This window comes from Myodes glareolus, chromosome 11 (genome assembly GCF_982192425.1).
Source record: "Myodes glareolus chromosome 11, mMyoGla1.1, whole genome shotgun sequence".
NCBI classification, from domain to species: Eukaryota; Metazoa; Chordata; class Mammalia; order Rodentia; family Cricetidae; genus Myodes; species Myodes glareolus.
This window is the reverse complement of record NC_142036.1, coordinates 37,988,161-38,008,443: the sequence shown is the minus strand read 5'-3', so window position 1 is coordinate 38,008,443 and position 20,283 is coordinate 37,988,161. Positions and strand designations below refer to the sequence as shown.

Genomic DNA, 20,283 nt, shown 5'->3' with positions numbered 1-20,283 from the left:
TAGGTCAGGTGCTATTTCTTTTTTTTTAAAATATTTATTTATTTATTATGTATACAATATTCTGTCTGTGTGTCTGCCTGCAGGACAGAAGAGGGTATCAGATCTCATTTCAGATGGTTGTGAGCCACCATGTGGTTGCTGGGAATTGAACTCAGGACCTTTGGAAGAGCACGCAATGCTCTTAACCACTGAGCCATCTCTCCAGCCCTCAGGTGCTATTTCTAAGACTGTCTTTCTCTTTGGCTATCTTAAAATTATAGTCTTGAGGCTTTATCTCTAAAGACTTAAACTCTTCTTCTTTACTGCCTTAGAAAGGCAGACCCATGCCAGTGGTTGTGGAATATGCCTGTAATCCTAGCCCTAAGGAGGCTGAGGCTGGAGGACCAAGGCGAGCCTGGCCTACATAATGAGTCTGATGTCAGACTATAGTGCTATACTGTATATCAAGACTCTGTCAAAGGGGAGGACAGGAAAGAGGAAGGTGAGAGGAAAAGGAAGTGAAAGAGGAGGAAAGGGAGAGCGATTAAAAAGGCAACCACACCACTGCGTGATGAATTTAGTCACATTTCACTTATTTTTGGAGAGCAAGATGGGACCCGTGGTCTGAGCTCATCAGATACGCATGGGGGTGCTTCTTTGTTACTTCAGTGATAAGAGGCAGCAGAAGCGTTTAGTAGTAAAGGGCAGCGAGTCCTAAGCATCCTGTGGTGTATGGGAAACACATGCAGAGATCTGTGCTACTCAGGACACCATTGATGGGACTAGCACAGCACAGTTATTTTCGGGAGGAATGAGGCTAGAGAACCTCCACCTCAGCTAGCTAAGTCACACAGCCTGTTCACAGAGAGCTCATCAGACTTTAGACCAGCCATGGAGGTCTGGTAAGGACATAGGCTATTCTGGCCAGTTGGCTGGGCCAGGCCTCAGGAGGGGTGGGAGATGGAATGTAGCCCAGAGGCCAGGACAGTGAGTTCCCGTGTGGAGCAGCTTTGCTGACTGTGCGCACAAACGGAAGCATCTGAGGATGCAGTGGGCAAGGGTCCCCTAGTGCTGCCAGCTTAGTAGACAAATGATGTTGGGCCTGGCTGGCTGGCAAGCACATGTAATTCAGGGTACTCGGGAGGCTGCCGCAAGAACATTGCCAGTTCAAGGCCAGCCTGAGCTACATAGTAAGACTTGTCTCAAATCCATTAGTCAATCAAAATGCTGGGGAGATGGGGGAGGGGTCAGAGAGGTGCCCTGAATAGATCAGTCTTCTAAACTGCTACATGGGTTCAAGCCCTTACTTCGGACTTTGAACTGGGCCATGCGCTTTCTTTGCGTTGTTGCCTGCGATCACCACAGTGTTCCCGGGGTGGGTGGCATGTTTCATAGGTGAGAGGTAGAGAACTTAGAGGCACAGAAACGTTAACTTGCCCCACACCTCACAATTTGAGGTAGAGCTGGTCTTTCAATTACACTTTAGATTGCAGAGAGCAGAGGTTTGCCAAGCACCAACATGGCCTGGAGAGTTAATAAAGGAGAGCCAGTCTCATAACAGAAAGGGCTTCCCAGGTGAGCCTGAGATGGCTGAAGTGAGAGAATCATTGCTTGGAAGAAAGTTATCTGAACGGTGGCGGCTGTGGAGCCTCCCTCTTAAGCTTACGTGCACATGGACGTGAGAGGAAGGCAGGAGGAAGAAAGAGAACAGGAAAAGTAGCCCCCTATTGTGTTCCAATAGCATTTAGGACACCAGGAGGTATAGGTACCATCCTCACGATTAGCCAGCCTGTGCTGGCTCCTCCCTCTGCCCCAACGGGCTTCCATAGTGCAGGGAATGTTTCATTGTTTTGCAGAGAGAGAGAGACTTCTCTGTGCTGTATGCCCATTGCCTGCCACACAATCTTTTTAGAATCAGTTTGTTTTGGGTGGAAGAGGCCCAATGGGTCATCAAGACTCTGAAGCCAAGTTTTGAATCCTTTGTGTAAAATTTTATTCAGGCTTACTTTGAACCCCTTTGGCAATGAGCAGCTCATTGATCCCTTGGTCTTTTCATTCTGTTCCAGCAGGGCAGAATATTTGAGAGCTCTTTCTTATCCTCAGTTGCTACAGCTTTCCGCACCTGTGCGACTTCCAGCCCTTGGAGATCCATGGGACAGATCTAATTACACTCCAAGTGTTTGAAGTCAAGGCTTTTGTCTTTGAGGAGTTTCTTTTCTAAGTACTAAAACATCTCCAGTTTCTTTGGCCATTCTCATCTAAGGGCTTTTATTCTTTTATCTATGTCATTGTTCCTTGAAAAATGACATCTTTTCCTATATCTATTCTGAAGAAGGATGCTCACATAGCATACAGTACTATGGGCATGATTGGGATCAATTCATTATAGACTGCTCTGTTGCCCTTGTTCTAGATTCTACACCCATTCAGGGCAGCACCAAACCCTTTAACTTTCCCTTTAGATAACTTTAGAATTAAGTGGAACTTGAAGTCAGTGAAAACCTTTACTATTTTTGTGTGCACTGCGAAGTCATTTCTCCCCCCTTCCTGGGCTTGCACAGTTGGCCTAGCTCTTAGCATGGGGCCACCCTTTGATTCTGTTAAATCTGGCACACCATGGTCTGTTTGGATGCAGTTCTTTCATTGGGAGCATCGACTGATCTTTCTGGCCTTGCGTTATTCATGAATGAGAAGCGATTTCAGAGAAGTTCGTGACAGGGAGATCAAGGACTTTGTTGTGGGATGAGTCTTTTCTAAAAGTCATTCTTGTTGATCCTTTAACCCTTGGAGAGAAAAGCATGGCTACTTTTGTCTCTTTGCTATCTCTGGCATTCATTCACGAGAAAATCTTGCTACTTCTGGCCTCTAACAGAAAGAATAGATCAGGAGAACGCTGTAGAGGTCTTTGACCCTGTGATTATGCCATATTGAAGCTGTCAGTGACTCACAGTGATGGTCGCAAGCAGCACTTTCTGTTCCATCCAGCCACCATGCTATCAGAACAAGGATGGCCAAGAGGTAAACAACGGTCATCTGATTCATCTGCTACCCTACAGAGGGATAGATGGTGAGGATTAACCACAGTGGCATCATAAAAAGACAAAACTCAGAGGCAAGAGTCTAGCTGACCCCTGCTTAAAGAGCTAGCATCAGGATCCCTCTCTACCACCACCATCACCATCACCACTACCACCATAACCACTACCACCATCACCACCATCACCATCACCACTACCACCATAACCACTACCACTACCACTATCACCACCACCACCACCACCACCATCATCACCATCACCACCACCACCACCACCATCACCATCACCACCACCACCATCACCACCACCACCACCATTACCACTACCATCACCACCACTACCACCACCACCACTACACTATGTGTTCAACTGATCCACAGCACTTTGTCACACTTAAGGAAAAGATAGGCATTCTCAGTGTTATCTTAGGATTGCTCTTAGGTAGTCATCTTGAAGCTTATATAGCTCAGCTGGAGTGGTAGTAGGCTCTCCTTGACAACTACCATTGTGGTCATGGGTACTGTTCTTAGAATAGTAGTTTGAACCAATTAAATTAATTGTTTTATAATAGGTCAGAATGAGCCAAATATCAATGTTTTCATCTGATTCCACGCACTATGTTGCTTGGTCTCTTTGTGTTTCTATATCTTTGTGTTACAGGGGCTTGGGGTAGCTAGCTCTTACAGCATCACATGAATTTTCTTCTATTGCATTTCTTGCACATGGAGCTGCCTAATTCTACTTTCTATTCATGTTGGATGCCTCTTCATATTGCATGTGCAACTTTAAGCATGATTGACAGTGGCATATTGTAAAGATATGGACATATCTTCACCCAGCTTTCTAATATCTGAGTGAACATGCAAGTCCCTTCAGCCGTTCTGTGTTTACCATGACTTTGGGCTCCTCATAATTCTGGTTATCCTCTATTCACCTGGCTCATTCCCTTCCTAACATATAATCCCATCCTCTGACCCTAAACCCTGTTAACAATCAGTGCTGAGGAAAGGGAAGACTTGAAGTTTTTAGTTTCTGGAGTGTTGAGGATATGGGTTTGTACTTAAGTGTCAGAATTTATATCTTTTCCTTCATAGTTTTGAGATCCTATGTAGCCCAAGCTGGCCTCAAATTTATAATCCTTATTCTTCAGCTCCCTGAGTTCTATGACTGTGAGCACACACCATCAAGCCTAGTCCTTAAAATTAAATTTCTTGCTTGTCTCTTCCTATACTTTTAGATTCCCCCTTCTAGTAGCCAGTAAATTAGCTGTTCATCTGAGCTGTAGGTCATCACAACATCCAGATGCTAAGATATGTTGTTCTCATTTAAGCCACTGAGCATAACATGGGTCAGCCCTGGGCTGGGGCTGAATTACTCTTATTACTTACACTTACTCTTCAGGCATGAGGATCAGAGGTGAGATCTCCAGAACACCAAAATCCACATATATATTGGCAGGTGTTGTGGCCCAACTGTGATTCCAGCCTCTGAAAGTGCAGACAGGGCATCCCCAGCACAAGCTGGTTGGTGAGACTAGCCATATTGGTGAGCTCTGGCTTTGCCTGAGAGACACTGCTTCATTGCTTAAGGTAGAACTGTGGCTGCAGATGCTTCCTGACTTCAGTCTCAGACCCCACATGCGGATGTGTACACATGCATAGCCACCACAAACACACAAAAGGGAAAGAAGGAAAGACATATACACACTTCCCTCTTTAAAATGCAGATCTCAGCATGAGACGTTTTTCTTATACTCTCCCAAATTCCCGGCATCTCACTCTAGAGACTAGATCATTGCAGTCTTGCGTTTTGTCAACCTTCCCATCTTCGCTGTCTCTTTAGTTCTGAAAAGAAAATAGGTGAAAGTTTTCATTGCTTTCTGATTTTAGGTAATTACAAAAATGTACTGTTGATGCTTGCAGCAATTAGTGATGTTCCATCTTGCTTATTTGGTGTAGGAAAAGAGAGATGATAAGTGGGAATTTTTCACTTGGATAAAAGTTATCCTGAAAATGAATGAATTTAAAGGCTTGGAAGAGATATTGGTTTTTCCCTCCTGAATTTTTCTCTTTCTCTATCCTTTTTTTGAAATACTTTCACAACTACCCAGCCAGGGTGAAGGAAGGAAGAAAGGATGAATGGAAAATCATCTCATGTCGATGGGTTGATCCTGGTTTGAGATAACATTAACTTACATAATGGAGATCTTCAGCTTCTGGCCTGGTTTCTGAACTCTTGCCTATTTCAATAAACGGTTTCTATTCTCTGTATAAGTCATTCTCATGACAGGCTTCATCATGACCACAGCTTCTTACAAATGACTTAGATTACAAATGACTTAGCTAGCTATTTCCATTTTTCCTGAGTAGCAAAATCAGCTATCTCCACGGGAGTTTTCCCAAAGGGTATAATGTATAGTTTAGGCAACCATATGTATATTTTGCATATGCTTTACATATGATTTACAGTCTGTTCTAAGGCAATTTCAACTTTACATGTCTTACTTGGTGATCTTTATTTCTTTTGCTCCAGTATATACTCTGGGAAGCTGACTATCACAGATATGCAGACATAAATAGCATTTAAAGCAAGTTATGAGGGAGTTTGTATCAGTTACCTTGTTGGGGTTCAGAATATTGCTAGATCCAGCTAGAGTAGCATTTGTCTGGGTCCAGACTGAAGATACTTTAATTTTTTCTTTCTATTATTATTGGGTACTGTAGTACTGTATTATTATTATTATTATTATTATTATTATTATTATTATTATTATGTACTGTAGTTCCCTAAGAATCCTATGTTAGCAACTCTTAATATATTGCCTATCAAAGGGTCACTTAATCCTATCTCCTGCTCCTTGTGTGAGTTTTTATTGAGCTGAGTTTTGAGTCGTAATTTGGTATCTGTTCACATATCTAAAATGTAAGACAGGGTTGTTTTAAAAGTTACAATTCCTTTTGTTCCCAAGAGTTCTTGACTCAACCCATGTCCTTATGACAGCCTTGGAATGTCAGATCCAGAATAAAAGCCATGTTTCAGTCAAAGCCAGCAAGCTAGTTCTGAGGCTGGATGTAGTCACGCTGATAACTGATGTTAGTGTGCATTTTGACTTTCCTCTGAGGTTGACCAGAAAGCCCATCTTCATTTTAACCTATTCCACATCAACCACACATGTAACCTATACACAGTGTGGCTTTCGCTTCCTTTCTTGCTAATTATGTGCCTCTCATTTAAGATTTTTTTGAAATTTTTTTTCTGTAATTTATGATGGAAGCCATCTAGTTCTATTTTAAAAAATATAATTAGAACATTTTAATGCTGAGCACATAGAAAACTACCTTAGCATCCTCCCACCCTTACCAGGTTAAGACAGAGCTATATCCCCTTTCCTTCATGCCTCTTTCACTTACTTATCTCCTATGACATGAAGAGAGTGTTTTAAGTCCTTATATTCAACTGAATCCCTTCTCAGATCATTTCATTATAGTGTTAAATGCCCAGTGGACATTTTTACTTGAAAACTCTTTCTCCTTGACTTCATCATGTCTAATACAGAACTCATTATCTCCCACCACTCTAAATATCCTTCCCCACCTCATTTCACTTTCTTTAGTTCTTCTATTGCTTTTCCATTTCCCCATCGCTCATCTGCCTCTTCCCACAGCATCTTATTCATCATCAAAGTCCGCTAAATCCTCTTTCTCCCTTTCTGTCTCTGCTATTTGATAATCACTGGCTCCTTCGCCTCTGACTGATCTCTCTTCTTTTGTCTTATTCCCTTAATTTGTTTCATCCTTGCTATTGCAAAAGTAATCTTCCTCCACATTGCTTTCTCCAGGTCATTTGCCTGCCCATGAACCCCCAGTGTCTCCGATTAGCTGGAAGATCAAGTTAATTTCCTTTAGTCTTGAAATTTATGACTTCCGTGCTTCGATTATTAGGATTATCTGGTTTTTATATAAGCTAATTATATGTTTCCATTCTTTTTTCATATAGTATATTATTACATGCTTATCATGTACCCAGAAATGCCTTTGTTTCTGGAAAGGAGAACAGGGTGGTCTTGGGAGGTCATGGTACTACACATAATGCTAACACTTTCTCCAAATCTTACAACATTTTTACTGCATGTGTATGCATGCATACGTGTGCACTTATGTGTTTACAGGGAAAACTTCAACTGTCTTTTTCCTTGGAGATACTGTCTGTCATTGGCCCGGAGCTGACAGATTAGGCTTGACTGACTGACTAGTGAGCTTTGGGAATCTTCCTGTCTCTGCTTCTCCTGTGCTGGAATTATGAGTATGAGCCAGCATGTCTGACATTTTTATGTGAGGTCTTAGGCTCCAACTCAGGTCTTTGTGCTTGCAAGACTGAGGTAAAAATGAACCATACCCTCAGTTCTTAAGCCATTTTTTAAGGTGTATTTAAAATCTGGTCTAGCAGGGATGTTCTCTGAATATGCAGCATCAGTCTCTACTCATTATTGCATGGATTCATAATTTGATATTTATCTATTAGATACCATCTATTCATTTTTCTTTCAACTGTCAAACAGATATTGAGTGTCAGATACTAAATAGATAAATGTTTCTCTGTGTGTCCATATATTTTCATAGCATAGTATTCATAGCAGCAACCCTTATACAGCCCTTATCCTGTGTAGGCTAGGCTAGTGGTTCTCAACCTGTGAGTCACAACCCCGCTGGAGTTACATATCAAATATCCTGTATATCAGATATTTACATTATGATTCATGACAGCATCAAAATGGCAGTTATGAAATGATACTGGCATAACTGGAGATCATGTAGAATGAAAACAGATCCATATCTATCACCATGCACAAAACTCAAGTTCAAATGGATCAAAGACCTCAACATAAAGCCAGCCACATTGAACCTCATGGAAGAGAAAGTGGGGAAATACACTTGAATGCATTGCCACAGGAGACAGCTTCCTAAATACAACCCCCAGTAGTACAGACACTGAGCGACACATTTAATAAATAGGACCTCCTGAAACTGAAAAACTTCTGTAAAGCAAAGGACATGGTCAACAAGACAAAATGTCAGCCAACAGAATGGGAAAAATCTTCACCAAACCCACATCGGACAGAGGTCTGATCTCCAAAATATATGAAGAACTCAAGAAATTGGTCATCTAAAGAAAAAATAATCCAATAAAAAAGTGGTGTAAAGACCTAAACAGAGAACTTTCCACAGAGGAATCTAAAATGGCTGAAAGACACATAAGAAAATGCTCAACATCCTTAGTCATCAGAGAAATGAAAATGAAAACAACCCTGAGATTCCATCTTACACTTGCAAGAATGGCCAAGATAAAAAACACTGATGACAACTTATGCTGGAGAGGTTGTAGGGTAAAGGAAACACTCCTGCATTGTTGGTGGGAGTGCAAGCTGGTACAACCCCTTTGGATATTGGTATCCTAATTTCTCAGAAAATTAGGAAATAACCTTCCTCAAAACACAGCAATACCACTTTTGGGTTTATATCTAAAGGATGCTCAATCATGCCACAAGGACATGTGCTCAACTATGTTCATAGCAGCATTGTTTATCATAGCCAGAACCTAAATTCTCCTCGACTGAAGAATGAATAAGGAAAATATGGTACATTTATACAATGGAGTACTACGCAGCAGAGAAAAATAACGACATATTAAAATTTGCAGTCAAATGGATGGAGCTAGAAAACATCATATTGAGTGAGGTAACCCAGACCCAGAAAGGTAATTATCACATATACTCACTCGTAAGTGTTTTTTTTTTATCATAAAACAAAGAAAATCAGCCTAAAAATCACAATCCCAGAGAACCAAGACAACAATGAGGACCCTAAGAGAGACATACATGGATCTAATCTACATGGGAAGGAGAAAAAGAAAAGATCTCCTGAGTATTGGGAGCACAGGGACCATTGAGAAGGTTGAAGGGGAGGGGAGAGGCAAGGAGGAGAGCAGAGAAAAATGTAGACCTCAATAAAATTAATAATAAAAATGTAGTTATGAAATAGCAATGAAATAATTTTATGGTTGGGATCACCACAATATGAGGAACTGTATTAAAGGGTGGAAACCTATTTTCTAGATAGGAAAAAAATTGAAGTCCAGAAACATTCAGCTCTTAAAGTTATAAGGTATAAAGTAGCAGAGACGAACTTCTAATCTGGCTCTGAAGCCAGTTATTAAATGTCCTCTTCAACACAGTCACGTACCAGTACCAAGCCATGTATGTGCACCTGTGAAGATAAACACACAGACTCCTGCCCTTCTAGAATCCCTGGAGGCCAAGGATGCTGTGTTTCCCTTACTTGCATCCCCACCCCTCATCCCAGTCTTTGCAGATAGTACTATTTGAATAGCTTGGTCTGTTGGCTGTTGGTACTTTCATTAGCAGTTGAAGGAGCTGAATTTTTTTATTTGCTATTTTCTTTTGTAATTTTATTAAATTATAAAAGTTTCCACTTCCGCCCCTCCTCCCACCACCCTCCCACTCCCCCCACTCCCTCTCCTCCTCCCTCTCCATCCCTAAGAGCAGTCAGGGTTTCCTGCCCAGTGGGAAGTTCAAGTTCCTCCCCCCTCCCTCCAGATCCAGGAAGATGAGTGTCCAGACGGACTGGATCCGCAAAATCCAGTATATGCAGAGGAAACAAGTCCCAGTGCCATTGTCAATGGCTTTTCAGAAAGACTCCGGCCAGCCACATTCAGAGAATCCGGCCACATTCAGAGAATCTGGTTGGATTGCGTCCTCGTTTCAGTCCCAGTCCAACTGGCCTTGGTAAACTCTCATTAGATCCGTCCCCTTGTATCAGTGGGTGATCACATCCCTCGCAGTCCTTATTTCCTTTTTCATTTTCTTCCTCCTTCTGCTCCTCATTTGGACCTTGGGGGGCTCAGTCCGGTGCTCCAATGTGGGTCTCCATCTGTATCGCCATCCATCGTGGGATGAAGGTTCTCTCTGATCTTGCCGTCTTTACTCATGTTCTCTTTCCTTCTGCTTCTCATTTTGACCTGGGACTCTTGTCTAAAATTAAAATATAATTATATCATTTCTTCCCTTCCTCCTTTCTCTCCAACCCTTCCTATGCCCCCTCCTTTAACTCATGACTCCCTTTTTGTTAGAACTATGGCTGATATTTTAAATGGCCAATAATATTTTAAGAGAGAAGAAAAACAAAGAATTTTTAGAACAGGACAGGGTACTTTGGAATTATTGGCTACTTAATTCTGTAAGCTTCGAGGATAGGTTTGTATAAGAAAATATAATAATATGCAACTCTTGATAATAAAGTAAAATCCTCTTCACAAAAAGTAAAATAAAAAAACATCATATTCTGGTCTCCTCCCTTCTTGCAACCTGTTTTCTGGTGTTTGTGTCTGTTTTGCTTTATCTCTTCAATACCAAAGTTTGACATTAGGATTCCATAATTGCATGCTTGACTTCATACATGATTTGAGCTTTTTTTTTTTAGAAGAGGAAGAAGATGAACGTTTTACTTAGATGATAATGCTACAACTATGTAGGTAGCCTAATAAAACCTGATGAGTACATATCTGAAATTTAAGAAACACAGGGGGTAGGTTATTTGCATTTTAAAAGGATTCGTCCCTTCACTAGAAGATCCGCTGTGGGGTTCCATTAAACACCCAATTCCTCTAGCTACATTTATCATGCAATTTAATTTACTAAAATTTGATTTAGATGCCACTATATAAATTTCAAATTTCTGTGAGCATGGGAATCCTGTGAGCAGCTGATTTAAATTTCAGATCTTGTCCCAGCACCCCCAATCTCTACCCCACCCCCAGGATTCTAATTTAGCTTGCTTGGGCTGGGGCCCTGAATCTTCGCCCTTTATCTGCTTTGGGAAGTACATTAGCTGGAGCCCCACTGGTGGGCTGACAACCAAACGGCTCATTTACTCTTCATTTGGAAAATTTTACATACATTTTTGGATCAGGTGGAATCTCCTATAACCTTCCTGCTCTTGGTGAAGCTATAAACACCTTCAGTCTCGGGTGTATAACAATTGCCCCCCCCCCAATAAAAACTCTTCAAGCACCCTATTTTATTCTGAGGTATCTTTTCTGATCTTTACTCTTACTTCTCAAAGGTGACAAAACACTCCGGATGTTGTGTTCCCGTCACCCTCATTTCCACAGACCCAGCCCCTGCCCCACATCCTTTCTCATCTGTGCTCCTGACTTTGGTCCCTAGGACCTGGGCGCCGAGAAACAACTATGGAGGAAAGGTTATTCCTCTAAAATCTAAGCTTCTTTCACTTCTTCTCTTTCTTCTATTCCTCTGGCCCATAAAGACAAAGAGAGAGAGAGAGAGAGAGAGAGAGAGAGAGAGAGAGAGAGAGAGAGAGAGAGGAGAAGAAAAGAAAAGAAAAGAAAAAAAAATTCAAAAAAGTTTTTGTGAACAAAGCAAATTGTGAGTCTTGCCTGCTTTGTCTGTTCTTCCATGAGCGTTAATCCTGCTCCTCCTGCCCTGAGTGCCAGAGCCCCAGCTTTTAAAATATGATTATAGTTTAATGAAATTTGTTTCAAAAGATAGACTCCATGACATTTATGGCACGCATATCTATGTATTTAATATATCACTGATCTTTTAAAAGTCAGTTTCTTGACCTACATTTAGCCTCTGATTACTTTTCTAAATCTCTAGTAATCTCCAAAAACATTTAGAGATTTCCATACTTTAGAGGGGTTTTTGTCCTTTATTAATCCTCTATATCCCTGAGTTTTGCTTCGAGGAGAGATTCTCGGAGGTGATCTGGGTTTTGTGAGATGTTTTCCGTGGTAATAGGAGCAGCACAAGAGCCAACAGACGGTGTGGTTGGCTTCTGTGCAGTTGGAAACCTTTTCTATTAGTAGACTTACCAGAGCTCATGCTTTCCTTGTCCTGAGAAACCCCGAAGAACGGAATTTGCCTCCTGTAAGAACTCTCCTGAGGTCCTGTTAGTTGTGTATTGGGATTTTGTATGCCTTCTTTAGCCCATTCAGTTCAGGGCTAGGCTTTTCTTGTGAAACATAGAAGACTCTCTAGTACAGCTGAAGAGGTAGAAGACAGAGTGTGGTTATCGCTGGTTAAAGCGAAAATGTTTCTAGGTGGTCCGAGCAACCCTTGCAAGTAGGAAGTGTGTTGATGCATTCAGTATCATCCAATTTATGTAGCGAACATTATAATGCATAGGAAAAATGGTTGTCACCCTCTAGATAGTGAGATTTTAACTCATTCTTTTCTCCTTTTTTTATTCTTGGAGTTTTCCCCAGTTTCTACAGTGAACATGTATTACTGATGCAAGTAATTTGAAAGAAAGAAACCGTTAACCCGATACTTTTGAGTCTCTTTCTCAGAGACCTAATCTTAGTAGATCCCTCACAAATCCTATGGATTGCTAAGAATAACAAGAAAAAGGAAGTCCTTGGTATTATTCAGTAAATGGAAACCTGTTCTTTAGAAGGGAGAGGGCCAACCTACTCCCATAGTGTGTTCGGGATGTGTTGCATGCTACTGTGTGTGTGTGTGTGTGTGTGTGTGTGTGTGTGTGTATGTGTGTGTGTGCATGTGTCCTTGCTACACCTTGTTCTGTGCAACAATTATGAGAATGTTGCTTTGCATTTGGAATTTTAACCATCTTTTCTCTCCCCCTTTCTCTTTCTCTCTTTCCCCCCTCTCAGGCCTTTCCCACCTTATGATGAGTGAACAAGGTAGGTGCTGTGGTCCTGCAGATGCCTGAACTGCTTGCCTCTGTGCCTCTGCCTGGTCATTCTGAGCCTTCTCCATAGAAGGGCATTTGCTGCCTGTGCCTCCTGCTGTGGGCCAGACTGGGAGCAGGGGCCACTCTGCTGCTGAGGAACACCTTTCCTGATGCACCATAATGCCCCACCTCCTACTCCCAGCTTCTCCATTCCTCTTCACCATTTGTCATCTGGGCGAGGCAGAACACTGGCCCTGCTAAGCTGCCTCTAAGAGGGAAGCATGAAACAAGGCATGACACGTTGGTAATGGGGGTGAATGAAGCTAATTTCCGAGCAACCAGGCGGTTAACTTCCTCCTGCTCCTCCTAGGTCCCAGGCTGGGACCCAGCTTGGGAGCAAGGAGCAGGGTTTCTCCCTGAACTTTACACTGGGCAAAGATTTGCTACATGTCCACTCCCCTCTCCCCCCATCCACTGCCATCTTGATGACATTTCACCCTTCCTGGTCAAAAGAAGCCCTTGGGGGTCTTTTTTTTCTGTTTTAAATTCTATATAAAAGAATAAAAGAATTCACCAAAAAACATGCTAATGTCCTCATGGTAGGATTCTAACTCATTATACACCCTGAAGAAAACTGCATATAAAGATCTGTAAATTCAGCATCTGCAACCTAAAATATTCAAATATGCAGGAAATTCAGCTCAGCTAGGCATGGGGTGGGTTGTGAATGAAGCCTTTTTCTCCTCAGTAAAAATTTTCCACATTATCAGCCCAAATCAGGATCTGAGAACCGAGCCCACTTAAAATTGTCTTTTGCTTCACTGTTCAATTGCTACTATTGTGTTTCTTCCAAGCCTTGAGGCGATTGCAAGATCGGTCTACCTGCCTTGCCCTGTCACCAAAAGGCTATTCTTTAATTTTTCTTATCTGTTTCTTTTCAAAACACGCATCAGATTCAATGTTCTTTTGGGAGGGTCAAGAAAAGAAAGATGTGGAGAAGTTCCACATATGATTTTTTTCCCTCGGTCTTTGGAGAGCACACAGTCATTTCCCTTCCCCTACTCTCTCAAATTGACCTACCGGATGGTGTGGCCGTAAGAGAGATGCCATCGGTCAAGTAACCACCCGGGACTGAAAGACACTCTTTAGCAACTGGAGGTAGGCAGTTGAGAGCATCCTGAATTACTAAGACTGCTTTTCTAATGTAACTGTATCCCTTAGCATGAGCCGAGGTATGGGCTCCATAAATTTCAAGACAGTGTTGGCTTTGTAGAGAACAGATATCAATATATATCTGAAGGAAAGGGTCAGGTGGGTCTTCTAGGGTTAGGTAAGGAGCTATAATGAAGGCTGCCTGTTCTTGTAGCTTAGTGAGGGGACACAATGCCAAGTGTTGGGAGGTAAGTATCGGAGAGGATGAACTCGATATGGACCTAGTATTTGGATACTTTGAGAAACAAAAGCCTTCCTGTTGAAGAAAGACAGAGTCCCTTGAATTGCTGGGATTTAATGGTCTGCACTTGAGGACAAGTGACACCATAGACCAGGTCATCAGAGTCCTTACGATAGGACCTCCTCCTGTGTTCTCCTGCTTTCTTTTCGCGAAGTCTCCCAGCATTTCAAGTGCTTCCAAGCGCTGCACACATCATATTGCTAACCTCACAGGGTGGGCAGATGGGCTGATATGGAGGGACTCCCTTGATCTTAACCTAACTTATTTCAGGCACCCTAATGCACCATAGGAAGGTTAGATTCCAACGTTGGTATGAGCAGTATTTGGAGACTTTGTAGCACGCACCTTACTCTAACCCCACGTGTGCTCTTTTGCAGTATTCAAGCCCAACCATGCTCTAGGCTAGTATCCCTTCGAGGGAAAAATAAAAGAGCCATGCAAACACAGATGCTGTGAATTCCTTTAAACAAGCTTCAGGAATAGATGCAGACTTCTTCTGGGTGATGGTGCCACTAAGGGTTTAAGTTGCTATTGGAGGCTTAATTTGACTTAAGAAATCTCTTTGACTTCATCCCATGTCCTCTCATTCTTTTCCATTTTCCCAACTCATCCATTCTTATCCCTTCAGTGACTGCCTTAAAACCCACCACACTCTCCCCACCAGGAACCCCTGCCTTCTCTTAATCCCTGCACATGGGAGGTAGGGGCTTCTGCCTGGTTCCCACTGAATCTCCAGGGTTAATAGTTGGTGTCCACCAATACATGTGATATTTAAGTGTGTTGTGTGTGCATCCCTTAGAGTTGTATGCCACATCTTGGTCCTCGTGTCTCATGTGAATGTTGGGAAATACATTCTCAAAGACTTTCCCTAACCATGCTCTTTAAGATTGGTTATATGTGTGCCATTTCACATTCACGTGGCTGTGTAGTGCTTTTGCATGCAGACTTTGCCATGTTTCTAAGGCTATAACTGAGAAGAAACAAGGGAGATGAAGCTTAAACGTGGAGCCGATGGATGCAGCTTGGCTGACTCCGGCATTTGTCCCTTAAGCCTCCCATCATGCATTTGCTTTGTGCTGCCTCCTGAGGATGATGTGTGGCAACTTCCTGTGCTGTCTGTCCTGAGATTTGCCATGCGTATGACCTGTCACTGTGCCTGCAGTGTGCTGATGTCCACTCTCTTTCTCTCTCACTCTCTTGCGCCTCCATGGTGGACACCATGCTTCCTCTCCTTAACTGGACCTTCTGCTTCCTTTCTGTAGGTAGAAGTAAAGGTATAGACCACTTTATTTATCATTCTATCAACCTGTCAATGTGCATTCTGAATTACTCATGTATGTGAGGGGAACTACTGGTTCTGATGAACGTATAGGGCATATTAAAAGTTACTGCTTTTAACGGCATGTAAAAGAAATTTAAAAAAGCCACTGTGGTCATTGTCCTTCAGTGAACCCTGTATTCAGTGTTGGGGATGGGTCTGCCTCTGCATAAAGCCTGCCTGGACCTTATGCATGATGTCATGTAGTGTCTAGAAGGAACAGGGTCTCTGGAAGTAGACATGCTGTGTAGAAATATTTCTTACTTCATTGCAAGGTGCTCTAAGATCCTCCCTGTGATGTGTGTTTCAGGCACAGGGGAGATAGAGAAAGGTGTCTCTTAATTGCTGGGTTTTATGCATAACTGAATTTGGGGTATCATCAGCACCTGGGCAATCATGGGAGAGTAAGGAGAAATGATTGAAGAATTGCCTGATTTTACTAACTGTAGATTTTTGGAGTGTTTCTGTCTTGCTTTTTTTTCCTTCAGGGCTGTAATTTTTGTATTTGTGGGGGGATGGAATATTAAGACTGGGGTGATCATCTAGGAAAGTCAGAACCAGGCAAACATGGGGAAAATGTAGAAGTGAAAGCACATTACACTGGAATGAGGAAGAGGAGAAAGGGGATGGGGGTGCTGGTGCAGAAAGCCAGCCTTTTGCCAGGTGCTCAGGGAGGAGAGGGGACGAGTGGGTAAGTTTCTTAAACTTTGCTGTGCCTTCACACCTTTGGGTGGCTCAACTCACCTACCCATTCCCAAGCTCAAAGGACCTGGCTCATTGGCTCAAATTGGATTAGCCGTGCCCGAGTGAAGGAGAAGCTAATTGGTAAATTAGAAATACGTGTATCCACCTAGTTCTCCCTCCTGGATAATGCTCCCCTCCTGTCTTGGCGGGGCAGTGCACTGCCGTTTTCCTCAGAAGTCGCCAAATGGCACAAGTATGGGGAGTAAATTCGACTGTGGCCACAGGGCCAAAAGATGGGACTGATGAGTTACCCACAATGCTCAGCGGAGGACGGGCCGGCGGAATTATCACCTCATTTCTATGTTGTGTCTTCTGTCCACTGCCTTGGGAGTGTGTGGACTCTTTCCACTGTGAGCTTGGAAGGTTGCCTGCTCCTTTAATACTACGTCTGGGTGGGCTCGTTCTCAGAAACCTGCCACCCTGAACCGTCACCCCCACCCCTGTTGCTGGATTGACACTTTTGGATAAGGGTCGGTGGGGAAAGGAAGAGACCAGTGACCAGAGACCTCTGATAGGTGAAACCACACCTCTGCCTATGACTCGGCCTATTGGGTATGGGTGGTACCCTTTCCTCTCTTATTCCCTCCATCCTCTTGTGTCTTCATCTCTCCCTTAAAATTGGCATTTTGGGGGCCTGTGGGCTTTTGCACGTAGAATCTTTCTTTCTGTGGGTCGCTGTTGTCACCCTCACTGCCAACTCTACTCTGGTGCGCTAGCCATTCTGCTCTCTGCTTTGTGGGCCTTGTCATCCTTAATGTCCACTATTCACTTCTGAGGTCTCTGGTGGTAGTGTCTGTGTTTAATGATACTGATAATTAGGCTCAGAGAGATGTTAGGTGACTTCTAAATGAGGATCAAGTCCAAAATCCCTAACCAGTGTGTGATCCATGTGTCCTGTCTGAGATACACGTGTGATCTCCAGGATTTGCCTCCTAGCCGCCTCTCAGATGGTGCTCGGTCTTAAGTTCCAGACTGCCACCTTACATTTGCCGTAACATGTATCCATATAAATGTCACCTAGTACTGTCCCCTCAGTATGTCCAGAGTCAAACTTAGTGTCATTGTCTACAAACCAGTTTCCTGTTCCAGCGCCCTATCTTCCTCACCACCCACTAGGAGCTTCTTTCTAACGTCCTCCTTCCTGAATGCGTCCCCTCCAAAGGTAGTCGGTGGAGAGAGCACCCTGTGACTGGCTCTGGAACGGCTTCTGCTTCTGTCTGCATCCAGAGCTTATTAGGTTCTCGTCCTTTCCTAGGCTGTGGCCCTGGTACTTTTCCTTTCCTGTCAGCCCACTGATGGGAGACTGTAGAAACTCTGTCGTCTACCATGTGGGATACACGATTAGCCACCTCACTTTTACAGCTGTCTCCAATGGGCCCTGTTTTTCTAATTTAACCTTTTCCTCGGAGCTTTGCTGCAAAATTACTACTTCAGCCAACCCCGCCACCAGCTTCCCTTTGCAACACTGCTTACTTTGCTTTTCTCTTAACAGCCCCTCCTCCCTGTCCTCTGTCCACCAGACTCACACTTACAACTCCTGCTTTGCTTAATGCTGTCCTTGAGTGTTACATGTAGGCTTGAGCTCTCCCTCCACGCGTCTCTCTCGCAACTTGTATTCAACTTAGTGGAAATTGGGCCACTCTTTTCTATAGATTGCAGGTACGCAGAGGACAAATATTTTCATTGGTGAATGTCCAGATGTGCTTAGGATAATGTTCTGCATGAGGAAGGGATTCAAAGTCTCTAATCCTTCGTATCTTGCTGCCAATCATTTCTCCAAAAGTGAAAATAAAGCAAAAATTAAAATTAAATCTGCTCATGTACCTCATCAGCTCCAAAGCTTTCTCATTTGGTGGGTTCTCACTGAGTCATTGTCAAGATGGTTTCTGTCTCAGGTTTTGCATATAACCTGGCCCCACTGTGACCTCTGCCAGCCCACAGCCTTCTAGAGCCTCTGGTGCCCTTTATGTCAATTCACATTGCTTTTCACTTCCTGAGAGTTTTTCTTTGAGATCTTCCCTCTTTCCAGAATGCCCCTTTCCCTCTTAATATCTCAAGGTTCAGTATTCTGGGTATGCCAAACTTCATGCTTCTGTCTGTTATAAAGTGCCTACACTGTTTTTGCATGATGCATAGGGTGTAGTCATGTTTCAGTCATCACAACCCCCCAGAGAAGTATAGGTGGCTGTGTTTTGGCCACTATTGTCAGCCATATTGTATGAGCTCAGATTTTGGTTCAAAGCTGTACATGATGGATGCCAAGAGAATCGAGTAACACTTAACTAAATCGAAAAATTGGGCTTAGATATGGTGCAGAAATAGGCAGGATTTGAATTTTCAGTTGTGACGTCCTTAGTGGAGTCGTTCTTCTTCAAACACTTGCACCCCTTACTGCTATTCTTATTACTGCACTCACTAAACAAAGATGTACCAGAGTCATGGGGTGAGACCAGGCATTCTGTCTCCAATACCCTCCTACTGGGTCTTCTCTTGGTCCTGTGTATCAGAGGGAAATGGTTGCAGATTATACTAGGCCATAAGTGAGGAAGATCTTGAATTGATTTTAAGTGTTTGTCAGAGAAAAGACTAGATATACCTCAGATCATATCAGATCATATCAGCTCAGTGACTGAACAGTAATAAGCCCTGTGAGGTCAAAATCTATAGAACTGATCAGGAGTTCAGATGTAACTCTACTCTTAGGAGGCCATTGAACCGCATTTGACTGTAGGCAGAAGCTGCGTATTCATTCCTGGCTTACCAGACCTGAAATAATCACACACAAACTGCATTAATTAAATCACTGCTTGGCTTATTAGCGCTAGCTTTTTATTGGCTAGCTCTTACATTTTAATTTAACCCATTTCTGTTAACCTGTGTATTGCCGCATGGCTGTGGCTTACTGGCAAGGTTCTGTCTGGCATCTGTCTCTGGCACAGCTACACGGCTTCTCCTGACTCTGCCTTCTTCTCCCAGCATTCAGTTTAGTTTTCCCCACCTAGCTCTAATCTATCCTATCATAGGCCAAGACAGCTTCTTTATTCATTAACCAATAAAAGCAACACATATATAGGACTTCCCACACCATATGACCAAAGGCAAGTGAAGTTTTATCCAGCAGTGACTGACCAGAGAAGTTCTTCTTTCAGCTTTTAGACATTATTTCCATGGCTTCTGCTTAAGAATTAAGAGTGTGTTTGGGTCCATTCCTCTTTCTTTTGTCTGTTTGGAGGCAGTCTATGCTGCGGCAAGTGACCAGATACTTTCCCTTGAAATTAAATTTGGAGCAGGAGTTGCCGACTCAGATGCCAACAGAGACCTCATAGCTATCGTAAAGACTAGAACTAGAAAGAGGAAGGAAGTGCTACATGGTGGTGGTAGAAACTGGCAAACTAGAGTATCCATATCCTGTGGGAGTTAGGAGACCCTTCTTTGCACCAAATGATTGCCACCAAGCAAGATGTGGGTTCTGGATCACCAGAGCTTCAAGACTGGAAGTGTGTTTTATAAGACATGGTCAGTTCCTAACTTTATTCTCTCCCTGTAGATGAATGTGAATATACAGAGAACATACATAGCTCTTTCCAAATGAGTCAACTGATGAACCACAAGTTTTGACCTATGGCTAGAGCTAGAGAAGGAAGATATGGGGTAGACTACTTCTCCAAGAATACCTGTTTGATGCTAACAGTTGGCATACTAAGTTTTCTTTCTCCCCATAGCAGTCAATTTGGGAAGTCCTTCATTCTCCTTTTGATACCATCAGAGAGTTTGATTCGTGTGTTCTGTGAAGTTTGTTTTGTGGAATGGTGTAGGCGTGTGTAGGAGGGTGTGGAGACTGTTGAGAGTGAGCAGGAAAGGAGGTAGTTATCATTTTTGATAACTGCCAAGGACTGATGAGATGTATATCATAAGGGTTGTCATGGATACTCAATTTCTTTCTCTTTTTCCCTACAGAACTGCTTTTGCTGGGCTAGCTGAGCCAAATATCTATTCTAGGCCTTTAGATGTTAGAGGCTA

General features: G+C 42.9%; 1 protein-coding gene across 24 annotated transcripts in view; it reads left to right on the top strand.

Annotated features, from left to right (window-relative positions):
- Nrxn3 (neurexin 3) overlaps positions 1-20,283 on the top strand; it is a 1,575,536-nt gene that overhangs the window by 111,225 nt on the left and 1,444,028 nt on the right. For all 24 annotated transcript variants that reach the window (XR_015004497.2, XR_015004496.2, XM_048449344.3 and 21 more), the window contains exon 4: positions 12,729-12,758. Coding sequence is in view for 22 of the 24 variants with exons in the window: in XM_048449344.3 (XP_048305301.1) it covers positions 12,729-12,758 (30 nt within the window). In the remaining 2 variants the exon portion in view is untranslated. The remainder of the gene's footprint in view (positions 1-12,728; positions 12,759-20,283) is intronic.